Source organism: Pagrus pagrus (genome assembly GCF_965226575.1).
Source record: "Pagrus pagrus genome assembly, chromosome: 3".
Lineage (NCBI taxonomy): Eukaryota > Metazoa > Chordata > Actinopteri > Spariformes > Sparidae > Pagrus > Pagrus pagrus.
Genome location: NC_140187.1, coordinates 20,485,543 through 20,505,634, shown reverse-complemented (window position 1 = coordinate 20,505,634; position 20,092 = coordinate 20,485,543). Strand labels below are relative to the sequence as shown.

The 20,092-nt window shown below is 41.2% G+C and overlaps 1 protein-coding gene across 2 annotated transcripts in view; it reads right to left on the bottom strand.

Annotated features, from left to right (window-relative positions):
- The window catches only part of LOC311254572 (retinoic acid receptor gamma-A-like), a 56,571-nt gene that overhangs the window by 10,018 nt on the left and 26,461 nt on the right, over nucleotides 1-20,092 (bottom strand). The window contains exon 3 of one of the 2 annotated variants that reach the window (XM_084348415.1): nucleotides 19,003-19,407. In XM_084348415.1, coding sequence (XP_084204541.1) covers nucleotides 19,003-19,171 — 169 coding nt within the window. In that variant the 5' untranslated portion in view covers nucleotides 19,172-19,407. Of the gene's footprint in view, nucleotides 1-10,540; nucleotides 10,961-19,002; nucleotides 19,408-20,092 lie in introns of those variants that run through there. The other variant, XM_084348416.1, reaches the window with a different exon arrangement.

Genomic DNA, 20,092 nt, shown 5'->3' with positions numbered 1-20,092 from the left:
AGGCTGACGGCCTCTTTATTGGGATCCAGTCACCTTGGGCAGCTATTCACATCAACTGCTCCATCCTTGGATCCCTTCCTAGTAAAAATAAAGAATCTGGGGTCAAAAACCCCAAAGTCACAGCCCCTCCTGCCACCTTCAATGGATAACACAGGACTGAACCAAATGTGAACCCCCCCCACCCAACACCCCACCGCAGCAACCCCAACCTGAACCCACAGCTTGTCATTAACAAGAGTGGTAAGGTTTCAAAAAACAGAGAAGCAAAGGCACAAAGGAATAATCTAATAAAAACAAGAGAGGGAAAATGAAAAGAGAAAGAAAGGGGAAGACGGAGGTGAGCCCGAGGACAGAAACTTCCCAGTGGCCGAGAGGTTAAATAAAATCCTGACCATTTAACTTTGACCTTGACTGAAGAAGGCCATTACTAACTACATGACCAGCAGCTCGCTTTAAAGTTCAAAATGCTTTCAAATATGACATTCACTTAATCATGACTGCCTCCATCCTAATGATAAATCACTATCATGTGGTTCAAACAGAAAATGAAGAGGTAAATTGTGAGATTGAGAAGTAAAACCCTCTCCTTACTCGATCATTTTGTATTTTAAATTGAACTTAACTGGTTCAACTAGTTTTACAACAATGATATGTAAGTGTGTCTGTTTTTTATAGAGGTGTGTAACATTATTCACTGGGGAGACTGTTTCTAAAATGGAAACACCAACTGGGATCACTACACAACACTGGCCATTAATTCATTGATGACACGTGCGCATAAATTTGAATAGTTCTGTTGTTTTAAACTCCCAGAGTGGGCGTAAACAATACGAATGTCATTTCTAACTTGTACATGGAAAATATTCTGTAAATCAAAACATTGATATGTTGCAGCAACATGACATAAAATAGTTCTTCTAATTAATTCAATTTATAGCAAACAATTGCATGTAGTATCTATCTATCAATCCATCTATCTACACACACACATAAACACACAGACATATATATGTGTGTGTATATATGTGTGTGTGTTTATAGATATATATAAATTAAAAAAAGATGAAATGATTAATTAATTAAATAATCAGCAAAAACATTATCAGTCATTGTTTTTCTAGACAATGTGCCAAATGTGCTAGAAGTTCCAGCTTTTCTCTTTTTTTGTGACCATTTATTGATCAAATTTTCAAAGCAGGACAAAAACAATGTACACACAGACACAGAAACAATCAGTAGTGATGCATTATGATTGAAAAAAGTTGATTCTAGCATACGTATTATCTGCTTTGTGCCCCCGGTCTTTAAGTCTCGCTCCAGTTTTAAGTCTCGCTCCAGTTTGTCACTTGTGTGGATTTGCTGCCTTCGAATATATCTGAGATCTGGACTGAGTCATCCTAAATGAACTATGTGTGGGCAGACCGCTGCGCTTTAGAAAAGTATGACAGGCATTTTTCAGTATGTTCTGATATTTTATCAACCAAATGGTTTATTGATGAACTGAGAAAGTAATGGAAAAATGAATCAATATGGAAAACAACTGTCAGTTGCAGGCCTCATAGAAGAACTGATGATTTATCTGAGATCATCATTTCTGTCATTTTCATGCACTTTTTCCCATAACAGTACGCAGGACAAAGAATCATGTTTCACATACATTTATGAGTAAACAAAGAGCTGCTTGTGAAGCAGGAGGTAAATACTATTATACAGAGCCCAGGTATAGGAGGTGCAGGTAAGAGGGGCGTAGCTGCATGAATGGTACTGTAACCTGATCAGTGTTTTCTGTTTATATAGTGACACTGACAATGTAAAAGTGGCCCAGACAGAACAAGTGGAAAATAGCTCCCATTGAAACAGAGAAGCTGCATCTGGCGCCAGGAGAGAGGCAGTGACTGACACTGTCTGAGGGCGGTGAGAGCGGGTGAGGAGGGAAACATGACGGAGAGAGACAGGGTGAGAGACACTGGGCTGAAGGGCAGCGAGGGGAGAGGGGGGGAGGAGGGAGGAGGGGACTTTACCTGGCGTGGAGAAAGAGGGAGAGGAGCCAAAAAGTGTCAGCAGCTGTCATCACCCTGAACTGAGCTCAGCCTCAGAGCCTCGGCTGGAAAAAATACCTCTCTCTTCTTAACCTACAGCTCACCCCTTAGCGTGTCACAACATCAATCGGCACACCTCGGTTGGATGCAGAAGAGACAAGATGACTCACATGAATCAGCCGGATACGGCTTCACATGCAAGCCAAACTCTAAGTATAACCTGTCGTTGCACAAAGAAAAACTGTCTTTATTATCTTTCATTATCTTTATAAAAATCCCTTCTAGCTACTATCACCCACAGTACAATAGTATTCCCTAGTATTACTTCACTTGATCTACTCTTGTATCTTCCCCACCTTCCCCCTCTCCCATTTACTCAGTGTTTGTTGTCAGATCAACACATCCCTGTTTAGACAACAGAAGCCCCTCTGAAATCAGACACCTTCCTTATCAGCTCTGATGCCTGAGAGAGTCTTGAAGCACAGGAATGACACCTTCACTCCTGAGTGGTTCAGTGTCCCAAATCCATACTAACTGTATACAGTGTACCAAAAAAGTGTAGCCTATAATCTATAGTATACTCTTTATGCGGTTCGTATACAAGAAATCAACCAACAGGAAATGATATAGTACTTTTGCAACCTGAATAACATATTGGAATTTTACATTTCTGCAAACCAGATACGTTCAAATGTGTACCAAGTCAGAGACCACTGCTCAAGGCTGTGTTTTAACATTTGTAAGCCCTAAACCACTGGATATTTTTTATAAGACATCCAACACAATTTCCAGCCTTGTTTGAGGCGAGAGAAACAGGAAATATAAGCCAAAACTTGATCTGTTCCAAACCCTAACAAGGTGGTTTTTGTGCCTAAACCTAACCACACCATACGCTGAAAAAGTTAAGAGTTGACTTTACTGCAAAAAGTTCAGGAAACCAATTACTTCAGAATTACCAAGTAAAGTAGACTATTACATTTAAGTATGAGCTAAAAAGTTTCAACAACTTAAAATGATTAGTCTACTTTAATTGGTAATGTTGAGGTAATCTGTGTTTTTTCAGTCTGCATACTGACAGTTTTGACTGTAATTTACTCCGTCACATAATCAAGACCTGTAAAGAATTAGTATTAAAGGGGCAATATGTAATAAGTTGAAAAGGTTCAAAAATGTACTTTATTATCAATAGGATGTGAAGAAATAGCTGTTATGATGACGGCTATGTATTGTATTGCAGTGATGTCTACTGAAGTTAGCAAGCTAACCAGCTAGCCCCAGCCCACCCCGGTCCAAAAATCCTACTAGCGCCATAAACACTAACACTCCCTTGGTTTCTCCAAACGTATTATTATTTGTTACTTTTTTCTGAGAGTATGCGTGTGAAATTAATTTCACATGAAGGTGAAAGTGACTCCTGATGTCCTACAACACTGATCTGTCATTCTGTATTAACAACTTCATGAGAACCATAACTGCGACTGACATCATGTGTCAGCGAGCTGCAGCTGATTACCTTCTATAGGCTGAACACAGTACACAAACACACGAGCAGAGTGAGCATGTGGTTTGTTTTACACTTATATTGAAGGTGTTTTTTCGTTCCTCTTGGAGTGGCTGTGTGCTCGACACATTGTGACATATGGCCTATAGGGCCTGCAGCCTGGCTCGACCTGCCAACATCGCACATCTCATTGAACTAGACTTTGGCCTGGGGGCTCCGAAGAGCCTCATGCTGGAGAGGAGTGGAGGATAATGCTACGGACTGCAAACAATTTAATGATGACTAACCTGAGATTATGATCATTTTTCATTTGACTAGAAATTTGACAGAACCGGTAATACAGATAATTATAAAATAATATAAATAATATAGATCTCAAAAGATGGCAAAAGTGCAACTTTGACTCATATTTCTTTCGCCCCGAGTCCTCAAAAGATTAATTTGAGATTTTACACAACCTCTCGCTGACAAAATGTTCAGCAGCATGCTGAGGAATGTGCGTGCACATGTGAATATGTGTGTGTGGGCTGCTGCATGGGCCCACAGGTCAGATGGACTGCGTGTGTTTGAGGGTTTTTAGTGCGACAACACTCACAGAAACAATGTGAGGGCAGAGGAGGACAACAGTACTCATTATGAAATAGCCACAACACATAACATGACTCTGCCAAGTCAATTTTAACGGGCAAAGTCGAAGCAACTTAAAGACTGATTATGTGACACCATCTATACTTTACATTACAAGATGCATGTATTCAGCTTAAAATTACTGCACTTTGTTGTAATTCATGAGCGGAGGAACAGCGGGGGGGGGGAGCTTCAACTTCAAATATGCTGAGCGAGTAATTACCACGACAGCAGGGAGGAGATGGGGGAGATCTGACTGACAATCCCTTTCATCAGCTGTTCTAAGTTCAATACCAGCAGCCCACCCCCCTTCCTCCCGCCCTCCCCCCCAAGCTCAACCCTCACTAATAACCCTCTTCCCCCCTCTGTCCTCTCCTGCCTTCCTGCCCTGGCAGGAGGAGGAGTCCTTCCTGTCATTGGCAGCGCCTTTTAAAGGAAAGGCTGTGAAAACCAGGCTACTGTCCAGGAGATGGCTCCATAAAAAAAAGCAGCACCACACACTTGAAAGGAGGCACACACACACACACACACACACACACACACACACACACACACACACACACACACACACACACACACAAAAACAAACACACAAGCAACAGTGTACAAAGGCACACACACAAAAACACATTTGCACAAGCTCCCCTACAAAAACAGAAATCCTGGCTCTGTCCTCAAACCTGCGAACTCTTACACAGTTGTGAACTTTCTCCTGCAGTTTTAAATGTGCTGCAGACATTTGGGTCCAAAAAAAGCATAAAAACAAATTCAGGAACTCACAGTTTACACTCACACATTCAAGGCAAGGTTTATCAACAACAACGTTTGTGTAATATTTTGCTTTTTTCATTGCCGTGGAGTTGAGCTTTGTCTGCAGGGTGGGGGCTGTGTTTACGGGACAGGTTGTTAAATCAGGGTTTGTCCCATTCATCCCACTCCCATTCATCATCATACATAGGCTACAACACACCCTTTCTTTTTTTATAACACCACACAGTCAGCTCCCACCTCCATACTGGGCATCATGAATACAACAGACGTCACAGCTTCTCACACACATATACTTCCACTATAACCGTCAGGCAATGTGGAAAAATGTAAATAGTTTAAAAGCGTTTTTGGAATGAAAACGATTCAGATGTTAATCCTGTATGTTTATAACATAAAACGTTTTGGCCCCTATTGTATAATGAAGGACCAGTTATGTTTTGAGCTACTTTCAAGGGTTCTGAACAAAGTAAAACAGTATGAAATTGTGTTATCCTTTGAGGAAAGTTTGTTTATTCATTGTTTAAATCAATTAATAAAGATTTGTTTTCTTCTGAGTAAAATATCTTCCCTAAAACTACATAGTGCACCTTTAACAATAACTATAATAATAACCAGTTAAAAGATCCTTTTAGTTTATTTAAGTTTGCAAACTTTTATTGTTTTGCATTTCTGCAACTAGTATGTAAACATGTAGCACACTGTAGGATATTTGACAACTAGTTTAGTATAAGGTGATCTTTTTTAATTCAACTGGGCCAAATTTAACACAATGTGGTGGAGACATCTGTGGAAGCTGCGACACCAAGAGCTTTTCTAAGTACTGTAACTGCAAAACTATGCTATTGTAAACGTTGTCTTCAATAGGCTCAATGTGATCTCCTCATCTACTATCCATCACCTGTTTGTCATGAGTGCATTCCCAACAGATGAGTCTGGAGGCGTTTGGAGTCCAACGTTAACTGTAACTTCATTACTGTGAATAACCAGATTAGCGTAATAACGTGATTACAGTGTTTTCCTGATTCACGGTAACTAAATAATCTGACATGACATGATGTGTTTGATAATCTTGTTTATGACCGCAGAGAGAGAGACACGTGTGTGGCTGTGGGCGTGTGGGTAGAACCGCAGTGAGACTGCGGTTTTATCTGTTGACGAACTCACAGAGCACTTCAGCACAAATACTTACTGACTTGCAGGGAAGGTTGTAACCTGAAACTTCCCTCTCTGCTGTTTGTGTGTTGAAATGCTGTTTTGCTTTGGCCTTTGTTCATTCTGTGACTTCACAGGAAAGACTCAAAAGTACTAAAACAATCCAGACTAATGTGTAAACACACATTTGCAGGTCCAAATGTATGTATTCAAATACTGGATAATGGCTTGAAATATATATATTTTTTGTTTTAAAGGCTGCATTAGGGGTTAAGTGATGTCATTTCAACTGACTGTTCTACTTGCTCTTATACTTTCTCTCACCCACGTCGTCATTATAACCACATTGTTGATAGAACGAATAGTCATCCCCAAAATATTGTCGCAATATCAATATTGGGGTATTCTGTTAAAATATGGTGATGTTTGATTTAGTTACATTTATGATATGATAATATTTATTCATTGTGTATCGTTGTACAGCCTAAAAATATTGCAATATTATGTTAAGGCAGTATTGCCCAGCCTCATGGTTAGGGTCTTAATGAGTCTGCTGTGGTGGTATAACTCTCTGTTTTCCCTAAATGTACAGCTTTTGAGTTGATTCGAAATTCTCAGAAACGGGTGACTACATTTGAAAAGTTCACTGTTAAAAATGTAAAGCTTTAAGATCCATTGTTATTGTCTTGACCGCATCATCAATAGCAATAAAAGAGCACCTGAATATTTGACCTTTAGAGCAATTATTCACTACCATATTTAAAGTAAAATAATAATGACATATATCCTGTGATTGCTTTTCTTATCATGGCTATTATTGATTTAAATTGGTTGTCATTAAACTATTCTGGAAGTAGTAGGTGTAAAGCTGTTTTACTACAGCTACAGGAATATCTCCATCCTCGCACACATCACACGCTGACTGAATTTAAATGTCCAGGTTCAAAGAGTTTGCTCAGGCTTCACAGTGTAATTTCTTCCTCGCCGTGTGCTGAGAGACTCTTCAGGAAAGACAGCCCACAGGCACCATGGGGACGAGTATAGGCCAGTATTTCATGACCCAGTGACACAGATTTACTCACTTTATTTAAGACTAGTGATACTGGTGCGGCTAAAAATAATTACAGGGGCTGCTTCCAGTCTAAGAAATACCCCTAGAAATCTTTTATCTCACACATCAGACACATATCTTCTGTCTTAAACAGCTACTGGCAGTATGTTAGCCGCTCTCCTCCCGTGTGATGGTGTGATGGTCAGGGAGCATTGTTAAACGAGCTTTGAAGAGCCCGTTTAAAGCAAAGAGGGTGCCAGAGAAAAGGGAGATTACCACTGAATGAAGAGGAGAGCATTTCCCCTCCAGGCCTCAAACACGAAGATACAAAGAGTTAATCCAACTTCATCCCTCCACTCTCCTTTCAGCCCTCATCTCTTTTAACTGCCCATGCCCCTACACGCTGCCTAATCTCTTAATTGACCCTTTGTAATTGTAATTGAATCATTAAAAGTTCTTGGTTCCACAACACAAGGCGTGTAAACTGAGCCATGTGTGAGCAAGAATACACACACACACATGCACGCACGCACGCACGCACACACACACACACACACACACACACACACACACACACACACACACACACACACACTACTGGAAGGGAAGATCAAGTGTAGAAAGAGGGGATGTTCAAGAGAGGAGAAAAACAAATGTCACGTAGAGGAGAAAGTCTTCTCCCCCGCTGCACAGGAGGCAGTGACAGAGGGAGAGAGGACAGACTTTGGCATGTCCCCGCTGCCTTTAATGCCTCCTGACAGTGAAACAAAGGAAGGCAGAGAGGTGCTGAACTGCCTCACATAAAAAAAAGCCACAGGAAAAGATGACCCCCGCTTAACACACCCACACACACACACACACACACACACACACACACACTCACTGGAGAGAAAGCTCGTGTCAAAAAGACACAGAGACCAAAATGCTCTGAGGTATTTAGAGCTCAGTGTCCAACATGTTCCCTGAAAGCAAACTTTTAGACACTTTCTAATGACAGCTGGGGATCATCTACGCAGGATTATGAGCATTATGGACTTTATTTAATTATTTAAAAAGTCAATATGTTGACCTGGACCATTAGCAAAGTTATCAATGTGGTCAGTGGGATATCATTTTACAAGTTGGGGAATTAAATAATAGTGGTGATTTTTTATTGTGTCAAATGACTTGAGACTGATTTGACTTGACTTTTGTCTCTTAGTCTGACTGAAATCTTTTAAAATGTAAATTTCTCTCAAGAATTACAAATATAAGCTTAGGACCTGTCTGATGAACCAAACTTTATTTTTAGGAATTTGATGTTTTTTGCTGTTTCGTCTGGGCGACCGATGCTTGTTTTCTGATCCATGTTTACTCGTGCTTCCGCTTGTGGATACAAAAGGACAGGACTTGTATTTGTATTTGCTCTTGATGCATACTGAGGTGAGATTTCTTCTAAAAGCCTTTAGGGGTTTTCTGAATCTCACCTGCACAATCTTTTTTTATTGCTGTGTTTCTGCTGCTCTGGTTTACTGAGCAAAGAGAATCAAATAAAGTCTAGAGATTAAATGAGTTGATGTCCATTAAAAAAAGGTCTAAAAATAATAAGACTATCTGCAATTGTAGAGTAAAGAGTACCGATTACTGTTCAATCAGAATAAAAAAATAAAGCTAAGTCAATGCTGTACATATGGCTGAAACAATCTTTACTGACAATTATTTGATTGATTGATTCTGATATTTGACATTTCGTCAGTAAAATGTCCAAACATTGTGAAAAAAGTGGATCTTTCAATTTTCCAGAGCCCAACACCCAAAATATCTTGTTTTGTGTCAAACAAAACCAAAACCATTTAATTAATTCAATGATGCATGTCGATGACAAAAAAAAACTATAAAAAATCAGCAAACCATCACATTGGAGAAGCTGCAGAACGGAGTCTTTGTTTGAAAAATGACTTTTAAGGTTCATAATAGCTGCCATTTCTTTTTTTTTTTTGATAAACCAATCAATCTTTTCAGCTCTAGTTATTGTGAGATATGCAGTCTGCCAGCTCAACCTCATGTTTGAGAGGGACTGGCTTTGTTAAAAACTCTGCTGATGTGTTGGATAAAGAAATAAAGGTATGAGCACTGTGGTCTGAGGTCAGTCAGCAGACATCTTTGTTTCTTGGCTGATATTGGACCTGCAGCTTTCACGGCTAAAATAAAAGATCCTAAACTGTTGATTTCTATACAAAGAAACACTGATTAAAGAACATTTGAGGACATTCGTCTGTCAGGTTGGCATCTGGCGAAGCTCCTTAGCGAGTTGAAACAGGCCCTGCTGTGGTGTTTGTCATCCTGACGGCTCATCCATCATCATTAGCGAGCACTGAGGACTCGACAGGGCCTGATGCCCTGGTATCTAAATAATTACTGAAGATAAATAGACTCAAGGTGCATCCTGAGCACAGTAGAGAGAGAGAGAGTGTATTTTTGAAAATAAAACTCAGTGACACATGTGAATGGACTTCAGTGGGTCCTGTTTCTATAGATAGATAGAGTCAATGTTTGATTTTCCGAGCCACAAAGCCAAGTGTAATCAAAGAGTCTGAAAGTGGACTCCATGACAATGACAAAGGTCTGCTTATTATTATGAAGCCAGATAGATGTATTAAACTCATTTGTCTCTGCTGTTGTGGGTATGTTTTTTCCCTTTAACACTTAATATCTGATGCAATCTGGGCCTCGTCTTTGTGTCTTTTGAGGCGTCTTTTAAACAATGTCTTGCCTGTTGAATAGGGAAACAGGAAGTGCTTATATGACAAGTGATTCATACTTTATCTTTTAACACTTCTCATTCCCACAATCATCTTTTCCGTTAAAAAATCAATTGAAAAGAAAAGTGAAAGATTGCTCATCATCAGTCCTCTCAGATCCTCGTTTATCTTCTGTGAACTCTCTGCTCTGTGTGATTTCAGGGCACATTTGCCTCCAGTCTGTCAGCGCTCAGTGCTGTTTCTGTTTGGACGCTTGCTGCTTGTTGTTTTCTGGACACATCGCCGGGTCAGGCCCCCCGAATTGTTTAAAAGAGCTGTCAGTCATGTGAAGTCATTCATAAAGAAAACAAACAGTGATGATGTATAAATATGCGCCTCCCCAGCTCACTCACTCAGCCTCACAAAGCTCACTAAGCACATAAACAAACAAGGAACGGGGTGAGAATGGGTACATAGAATCGAAAGGAATCTGACTCTTCCTGTGGAGAGAGCTCTATGATAACAAAACCAGGACTCTGATAAGAGCACACACACACACACACACACACACACACACACACACACACACACACACACACACACACACACACACACACACACACACACAAACACACACAGCTGTTCTTTTCCAGTCTGATGGACAGGATGGAGTACTCACACTGAATGCTGCTGGTCCCGGCCCAGGCGAACGGGTCCAGGCCGGAGAAGTAAGGGGTGGCCTTGGCGAGCATGCAGGAGCCTTGTCCGGACACATCGAAGAGGGGCCGCGGGGCCAGCCCCAGAGCCTCCATACAGTCAAACATGCTCCTCTCAAATCAAACACAAGCCTGCAGCCTCTTTGCTTTTGTTCTGAGAGTGACTGTAAAACTGAGACAGAAGCTTCCTGTGACTGAAACTCAATGCCCTGCCTGGTCCAGGTGTTCCCTGTCTGTCTGTCTGTCTGTCTGTCTGTCTGTCTCTCTCTTGCTGCCCCCTGACCACCCGTCCTGTGTATCCAAACTATCGTCTCTGGTTGGACAAAATCTCTTCTTTCTCTCCCGAAAACTCAATCTACTTTTTCCCCGGATCACTTGCTCGCCTCACTGCTCTGCCTCTCCTGCTGTAACTGATCTCAGTTCCCCTCTCGCCGGCTCTCTGGGCCTCTCACACTCCACCACAGGCACAGCCAACTATCTGCATGCTCCCTCAGCACAGAAACAGGAGGTGGGGTCAGGGAAGAATAAGAGGGAGGGACGCAATGCCCGAGGGGGTGTGGACCTGCTCTCCGATTGGCCGCGCACCAAACTTTCCCCCCCTCCCTCATTTCTCCTTCAAGTTTACCCAACTTGCCTCTTCATATTTCATATTCAGCAGATGAAAACAAACACTCCTCGCCTCCCCCCACCTCCCCCCTCGCCTCTTTCTTCTTTCTTTATTTCTTTCTTTTGCTGCATTAATTCCCTTTTTGTTTCGCCACAGCAGGGAGCATCGCCTCACCTCCAAACAGAACAGCTCTGCCACCTCACGGAGTCTGTTTGGAGCGAGAACCAAAGGTGCTGGCAGAGAGGCAATTTAGTTACAGTGTGTCATTAGCTAATTTAACCTGCTTTCTCTGAGACTGGATGCTCTCCTGTGGTGTCTGTACAGGGACAGGGATAGGATAATACCTCTCTGAGGTTTAAAGTGGCCACAGGAACACACCTGCTCACACACGCACACACACACTCAGTTCCTACAGTTGCCCACAAATTAAAGGCCTATTACTTGCACTGTTTTGTTTTTTTACTATGATTTATATTCATTACAGATTGAGACCAAAGATGGTTCATTCAATATTTCATAATTCTAATAAAATTTGTTGTGTTAAAACTCGCCTCCTCTCTGATCTCTTTTGGAAGATGTATTGCAAATTGCAAACGAGTTGGCTTCCTCTTTCTTCTTCTCTGTGTTTATTGGTTGAACCCAAACCAACTTGCAAACACCTACTGCACTGGAGTTTGTAAATGTTGTGCTTTTTAAGCCAAAGTCAACAGTTTGGCTTCATATTATTGTTTCTATTATCGGCTCAAATTCCAACAATACCGATAAAAGAAGCTGATAATATAAATTTCCCAATATCAGGCCGATAAATATTGTACATCCCTTATATTATTTTTCATTCCCTATAGGCATATATCAAAGAATATAACAATATCACAACAGTGATATTTGTAATTCTGAACAAAAAAGAAGTGATACTGACTTTGGGAGGTCATCATTTCCTGATAATTTCTTGAAACTTCCCTGTGTAATCTGCAACTTGGTCCAACTTGGTAAAATAAAAGTTAAGTTCATTCAATTATCAGATTATAGATAGTTGTGTTGTCTAAATAACTCCAAACATAGCCGCTAACTGCTGCTAACTGTAGCTGCCGTTAGCTAGTAAGCTCAGTTAACCATGCAGATAGTGGTCAGCTGACTCGGCCTGACTGGGAGCTTGGAGCACAGGTAGTGTTTAATCCATCATCTCTTCAGGTACAAATGGCTAGGGGCTTGCCTATAAACATACCTAACACACGTCCCTTAATCAAAAAAGTTATTTTCTCATGTTCTGTTGATAATTTTAAATCTTTAACAATTTAAACTAAAATTCTTACATATTGCTCCTTTCAAGCAACTGCCAACTTTAACCCCAAATAAATATTCATTCGTTATCTTTTAATTTTCTTGGAAACTTTATGCTTTATTCATGTTGAAACGCCTCCTTAACAAGATAGATTTAAACTTCTTGCATGTTTGTTGTCCTGTATACTGGAACCCAGCTGGAATAACTTCACTGTGAGTGTACCAACTGAACATTGTCTGTTGTTACTATGTAATTTGCTACAAAATTACATCGTTCTTTGCTGGAAACTGGGAAGAAATCCATAGGAGGTTATTATTTGCAGACCCACAAAATGAAGAGTTACAGAAGACATAGTGAAAAGAAATAAATGGTGCTGAATATGGATGAAATACTAAACAAGGACTTTACTGAAAATATACATTATAAAATATTTGGAAAAAAACTATAAAGGGTCAACAACACTCCTATTGGACCTGTTGAGCTCTATTTTTGCAATTTGGGTTATGACCTATTTCAGCGAATCTTAAGATTGAAGTCAGATATGTTTCACTCCTTCATCATTCTGTCTTTTCCTTCTCAGCAGTGATCCATCTCAAATGTCTCTCTGTTTGCAGTTTTACTGTTTGAGTCGATTAAAGCGCTTCTTTCTCTCTTTTCCGTTTGGTTTTGGCATGTGTGCCGATATCTAATTCAATTCCTTCAGTTCAAGTGGATTCAGTTATCTTCCCTCCTGGAGCTTATTGGATACTTCAGTCACACTGAAGTGCGACTCCGCTGCAGGCGAACCGCACAGGCCCCGAGTCTGGATAGTTTGTATACGAGACAGCCTCACCCTCCTCCTCCCTCTCCTCCTCCCTTTCCTTCCCTCGTTCAAGAGGGATGAACTCTGGAAGAAACCCCCACTGGGGCTTTAACACCCCCCTTCACACACACACACACACACACACACACACACTGACTTCCCAAACTGTCCTGCCTGTGGCCTCGCATGTTTCATTCTGTTCTTGTGTGTTAAAATTCTCTGTTTTTCTTTGTTTTTCTCTCGTTGTTTGTTTGTTGTTTACATCTCCCTCAATCCATTTATTTATATATTTTTTCATTATCACTTCAAGATATCAATATGTACCCTTTTTTCTTTACTCTTTATTCATGTGTTTTAGTTATCCCCTCCTCTTCAGTGGGTGGACTTTTTACCTGTCTTTCACCAGGACACACACTCACACACACGCACTACAATGACACACTGCAGGGAGCAGAGCTGCTCAGTATCAGCCTGCTGAGCTCTCTCCACACCTTGAGACAATTACCCTCCCCGCCTCGCAGCACCCTGCCCCCTGTTGCTGCTTTGAGGAAAGAGGCATACAAATGCAGGGCGAATGTGAAGAAGAAGTCTCACTTCTACAAAAACATAAACTTACTCCAACTACTTTTGTTTCAGCTCTCTGTCACACACACACAAGTTACAAGAAGAGGGAGTCACGTTACAACTTTTCACAATCAGGTTCTTCAGCTATTCATCCAGTCGTCATGTCTGACACAAACACACAGAGCTGAACAATGGCCTCTCTCTCTGTCTCTGTCTGTTTCTCCACCAGCAGCTCCTCCAGCTCGGCCGCAGATATTTGCACAAAGTCTCACTGCGGTCATCAGCCGGCGCACAAATATAGTCACAAATGTGAGGCAAGGAGCGCGAGACTGCTGGTTTGTGATATTCATGGGTGTTGGAATGTGCAGCCTACAGAGTGGCAGTGGAAATGTGTGTGTTTCTGTGCATGCGTGTGTGAGTGTGTGTGTGTGTGTGTGTGTTCGGACGCATGGACAATTATGTGTGTATGTGCTTAAACAGAGTGCCTGTGATGAAAGACACAAAGAAAAACACACAAGCCTCGATCCGTGCCTTTAGGTTCAAGTTACTAATATCACGCCGCGTGCACACAGACACGCACACAGACACATGGACCCATGCGCACACACACACACACACACACACACACACACACACACACACACACACACACACACACACTCAAAACATTACAAAGAACAAGATGTGACTAGTGCAGAAATTACGAAAGGACATTGTGTTCATTGTGGAAAAATGCACGTCTTTTCCTCGTGATCACTACAGTCAGATCTCTTCCTAACATAACAGAGAAAGATTTAGGTGTAGACTGGATTCTGATCCCGATGTCATTATAAAAAGATAAAATGCGTCTTTCCAAAAAACTTTCTGAGAAAAATATTACTTAATCCCCAGAAAATCCAGAGATGGCATCGTCTCTTTACACCATTTCCAGGAAGCTCTGGGCAGAAAAGCTTAGCAGTGGTTCCCTGTCAGTTTTTTTTTTTACTGATTCCCAGCTCCCACTGCTATTAGGAAAAGAAAGGGGGAACCTTCTGTATGATTGAATGCACAGCAGGGAGCTTTTGATGTGGATATCCGCTAATTTCGAGTCCAGGGATGTTTCGAGTTTCATCTCATTAGGGAACAAAGTCCGGTTTTCCACTCACTCTGATTAGGACCTGGTTTGAATTAATTTGCAAATCCCACTTAAACCCCAACTGTAATTTTGTGTAATTTTGTTCACTTTGCACTAATGAGAGATAAGTCATTTATTGCAGCTTCACTTGATGGCTAAGAATAGGCTCATTATTTGCATGGCTATTCTTCCTCGTTGAAAATAATAAGAACTGAAACAGTTGCTGGCTAACTGCCACGACAAACAGTTTACATCAGGGATGTCTGCAGAGTTAATGCAATTATTATTTTTTTTTATCTAGTTAATGGAGAAATGTGTCAACTCCTTTCTCACATTATGATTTGAAGAGCAGGATGAACAAGCTACCAGACAAGAAGCGTAAGGCTGTAAATGCCTCCAGTTATGTTTAAATGGGCTCACACTTGCTCTGTATATAACACAGATAATAAAGACTCATTTAAAGGAGATATATTATGCTCAATTTCAGGTTCATCATTTTATTTCAGAATAGTCTTTCTAAGACTTAAAATTATGCAAATGTGTGACATGGTGACATAGCGTGATGTCATGAAGTCACAGAATTAAAGGCAGGACTTCTGACGAGGCGTTTCAGGACCAGTGTTTTCTTCGGAGAGACGAGCTTCTGTTGGTGCGTACTTCAGCTTTTTTAACTTTCAAGACTTTTTACATGCGTAAAAATCCTGAATATAAAACACTGATAGAAAAAACATAAAAGCAAAAACCCCTTTAACACGACACAAACATCTTGCTTATGTTCTCACCTTTAGTAGTGAACTTAGGGTGTGGTAACTCTGACATCACTGTTGCATGCTGTGACGACCCTGACTATCAGCTGCATATTAAACATGCGTATATCCACCCAGCTTTCCCTTGTTTTAAGTACCACTTTGCAGGAGACAAACTGGGAGCCCTAATCTAAGAGGATATAGCCTGGCACTCCTCAACGGGTGAGAATCTCTCTGTTGAGTATCTGGGGAACAGATTCAGCTGTGGCTCAACGTAGAGGGAACAACTCAACCCGAGTGCCAGTAACAGTCTGCAAAGACTAGCAGGTAGATGTTATGACTGAACTCAGAGGAAAGGGTCCTATAATGTTCACACCCAGCATTTCCCATGGCAGACTCATAGTGGTCAGAGGTAAGGTCAGACTTTTAGCCTCGACCAATCTGACAGCACTTTTTGAGTTGCAGACTAAATTTGGACTCACGATGTCTGGACACTGTGATCCTCAAAAGCATCTCAAAACCTTTTTTTTTAAAAGACTTTTTAATTACGTTTTTCCTTTTGTTTAAAGCTGGTTGTCTGCATTTAATGTCTGTTGCTCCGTCTCTTATTTACCTTTTTGTGTTTTTATTGTGAAGCACTTTGCAAAGTCTGCTCTTGACTGTCGTCTCTTGTATCTTTTGTATTTGCCCAGGTGACCTGTAAGCGTGTTATCATGAAGAGACGGAGCAGCTGGTTGAAAAGAGGAAACGAGAATGTATACTTTTGTAATGTAATCTCATTATCTGGAAAAGTATTTGTTGAATCACGGGTGTTGATCCGTTGTAAATGTGCTCTATTGGTCAATTAGCTTGGCTTCAAAAGTTAATTTATATCAGCCTGATTCATTTCCATCTTTCCATTGAGTATCACACACACACTCATGCGCACACACATACAAAGCCACACTTGTCTTACTGCACTTAGTCCTCAGCATGTAATTACCAATTATCGACACCACAAGCTGAAGAAACCCAACATGGTGTCCTGGTTTAACTGTGTAACTGTACTATTTCTTACTTAAATGTGACCGATTCAGACACTCTGTGTGTTGCTGACAGGTCTTTTGGTCCTCCCGTTTCGTCACGTGTGACCTGACTGACATAATGCGGCCCCTCATATCTCTCTGCCTCTGTCTGTATACGTATAAAAGGCCCAGAGGCAGCATGTCAAAGATGTAATGACTGAGTCTGAGTGCTACTAGCCTGGTCGTTGTCTCCAGAAAACGACTGGAGATAAACAGATAGCAGCTGCTCACTGAACACATTATCTGTGTGCACACAGTGACACAATGGCACACACACTGATTGAAAGCAGTGTTCAGCAGGTATTTCCACACCTGATTTCAGTCTTACAGGATTAGAGATACTTGACAAACATGTCTCGGTTTAAAGGTTTTGATTTGAACACTGCAGTCTACAGAATATTGGTCAACGCAACAGAGGGTGTAACTGTCTCAGAGACACGTTTCAATGTCATGTTTTTTTGTACACGCTTCTGTCATAAATTCACGATGATTTGAGTTTATAAAACTGTTAAAAATGTAATAAATAAGGTGTTAAAAAGATCAAATTGATAGAAAATGTACAACCTTCAAATAATGTTTGATTAAGACATTTAGTTGTGAGGTTGTATTTAAATGCAGATAACATGTCACAGGATCAGAGTTTAGCTAAAAGGGAATTATGGGACATGTTTCGATGCCAAGAGGTGATATCATGGGTCAGTGGCATCATGGGTCAAAACCAACATGGCTGCTGAGGAAGAACATATGACTTTTCTACACATGGTCCAAGTGGCGTACATGGCAATTGTCTTTCATTTATGTTTGTTAATGTGCCTTTACGAGGACAATGGTGAAACACTTTAAGTCAGTTTGTTCATCTCAGCACATTTCTGCGCTTGAGCGACTTTAACAATTACTGAGAAATGTATGTTTTGAGAGAGAGAGAGCGGGGACTAAAATAAAACATAAGATGTATGTATGATGCGTTGCCATTATTTCATTGGACTGGTGTAGCCACATACTAGGGATAGAAGCGAACCCACCCAGTGTGGGGCTTCGACATACATACAGCAGTCAAATGCAGAGGACTTGATTAACAGAAGGATAACAGCATTCATATAAACACATGAATGAGTTTGAGCTTTGGGTACCTGCATCTATTGGTCTTGAATCTGTAAAAGTAAAAAAAAATATTATAAAGGTGAAAATTATCTACTGACAAAAGAGGAAATGTTAAAAACAATACCACAAGATTCTGCCTTCGTTGAAGTTATTGTTCTTCTCTTTTTTAAAACTGATGTTGAAGGTGTGGTGTATAGTGTTGCAGCGTGGAGAGCAATGAAAGGCAAATAATGTTTATCTACACCAACAAAAACTGTTGTTTAATGCTCTCAGGTTGACTGTAACCCTGTGCTGTCTGAGTAACATCATTAAAACTATGAAGAGGAAAAATGAGAATAAAGATAAAGATAAATAAATACAAACTAAATAAAGTTAAGACTGTTGTTTATTGTATATTAGAGCAAATAAAGGTCTTCACTCTTAAATCCACCTCCTTTTCAAAGTACACAGTGTTGCCAGTCTTTGTATAAACTCCCTCTAGGGTCTCGCTCAGCCGCTCTGTCCTCTCTGTCACTGTGAAGTGCAACAGCGCCCCCTGTGACCCAAAATGGTCTCCATCCCAACACACTGTTGAAACAAATAAACTCTTTCATCTGCCAAAAGTCTAATCTTTCTTTTCAGCTTCTATCTGTTCTGATGATGATTTGGAAGATTAATTTTCTATGGAAAGCAGCAAATTACACACAGGATCCTGTTATTTCCTGTTTTTTCCAGCCTGGCTTACCACAAACTCAACTCAAGTCAACTCAAATCAACTCAAATCAACTCTTTCTTCTCTTCTCTTCTCTTCTCTTCTCTTCTCTTCAATGCATGATTTAAAGTTTGATTATAAGCCTAAATTGGCCCTGAGGACTTTTCTAAAATTGTGGAGAGTCTCCACTGGCCAGGACACAGACATTTGGCACATTATCTTGTCATGAGCGAGGGCGTGGGATTTGGATTTCTTGCCTGCTGACTGACCCTTGGGCCAGTTGGATCCCTTATGATTTTATATAAACCATTTCTTAACACACTTTTTCTGGAGTCTGAATTAGGCTGGATGTGTACTTGTAGTTTAGAGCTGCTCAAAGATGTCAGTGAATATGATGAGATTCCTCTGTAATGTTAGTAGAGTAAATGTATAATAAATATTTTTGATTACTCACACAACGCAGCCATCTCTTTAGGAAGGTCTGCCCCAAACCGGCCAAAGAGGTGGCTACTGGCCAGCAGGTCAAAGGGGGAGTGGCTCCGCATGGAGTTGAAGGGGAACGGGTACATAGCGCGGGGGAATCCGGTCATGTGACGCAGCTGGTGCTCCCTGTTGGTTGCCATCGTGAAAAGTGCTGCTGGGTGCTCAGGTGACTTCTCTCTGATTGTTTTGTCGTTTCCTCAACCGGGGTTGTCTTCGTCAGGGGCCTACGATGAGTTTGAATGGGCCGGTGCCATTCAGCCCCTCTCGGCTGCTGGCTCTTCTGCAGAGAGGCGAGAGGGATGCTGAGGAGGGAGGAGGAGGAAGAACTGAGGAGAAACCAGGAACCACGTGACCAAAACCTGACCAGGTCCAGACGCTGCAGAAAAGGAAAGAAGAGGGGTCAGATACTCAAAACAAAGTCACCTAAAATCAACCAAACAAACAAACTGAAACCAAAACAATACCTAGAATAACTCAAAATCCAGACAAGGAATAAAATTAAAGAAGAAGAAAAAGAGAGCGTTGAAGAAGCAGTTGACGGAGCAGAGGGTGCACGACACTTCCCTCCTGCTTTGTGTCTGTCTTCAAAGTAGTGCAATGATTTCAGGCAATGCCATATGATTTCAATCAGCAGGACTGTATTATAAAGGGTCTCTCTGTTCCCTCTGCCAGCCTGACTCTAGCCAGCCTGCCTGAGAACAGCCAGCCACAACATGGGTACAATTAACCCTTTACGACAACAGACACGCACAACCTACTCACTCTCCCTGCGCCCCGAACCACCAACCCTCTGCTGCAGCTGAACTTTCTGAAGGTTTGTGATGGTCACCTTGCTTCTCTGTCTCTGAGGACTCACGTAGCGACTCTGTGACCCTGTCAGAAAGTTAAATGAGGGCAGCCCTCCTCTCTTGTTTCTCTATGACTCTCTCATCCCCTTCAGTGATTTCATGAGTGGGTGGAGCTTAACTCTCTGTGGTGGAGCTGTGGTAAATACAGGCCAGCCAAAGAATGTCTTGTTGTTTTGGGCCTGCTTCGGCATGGGAATCAAACACCCGGGGTGG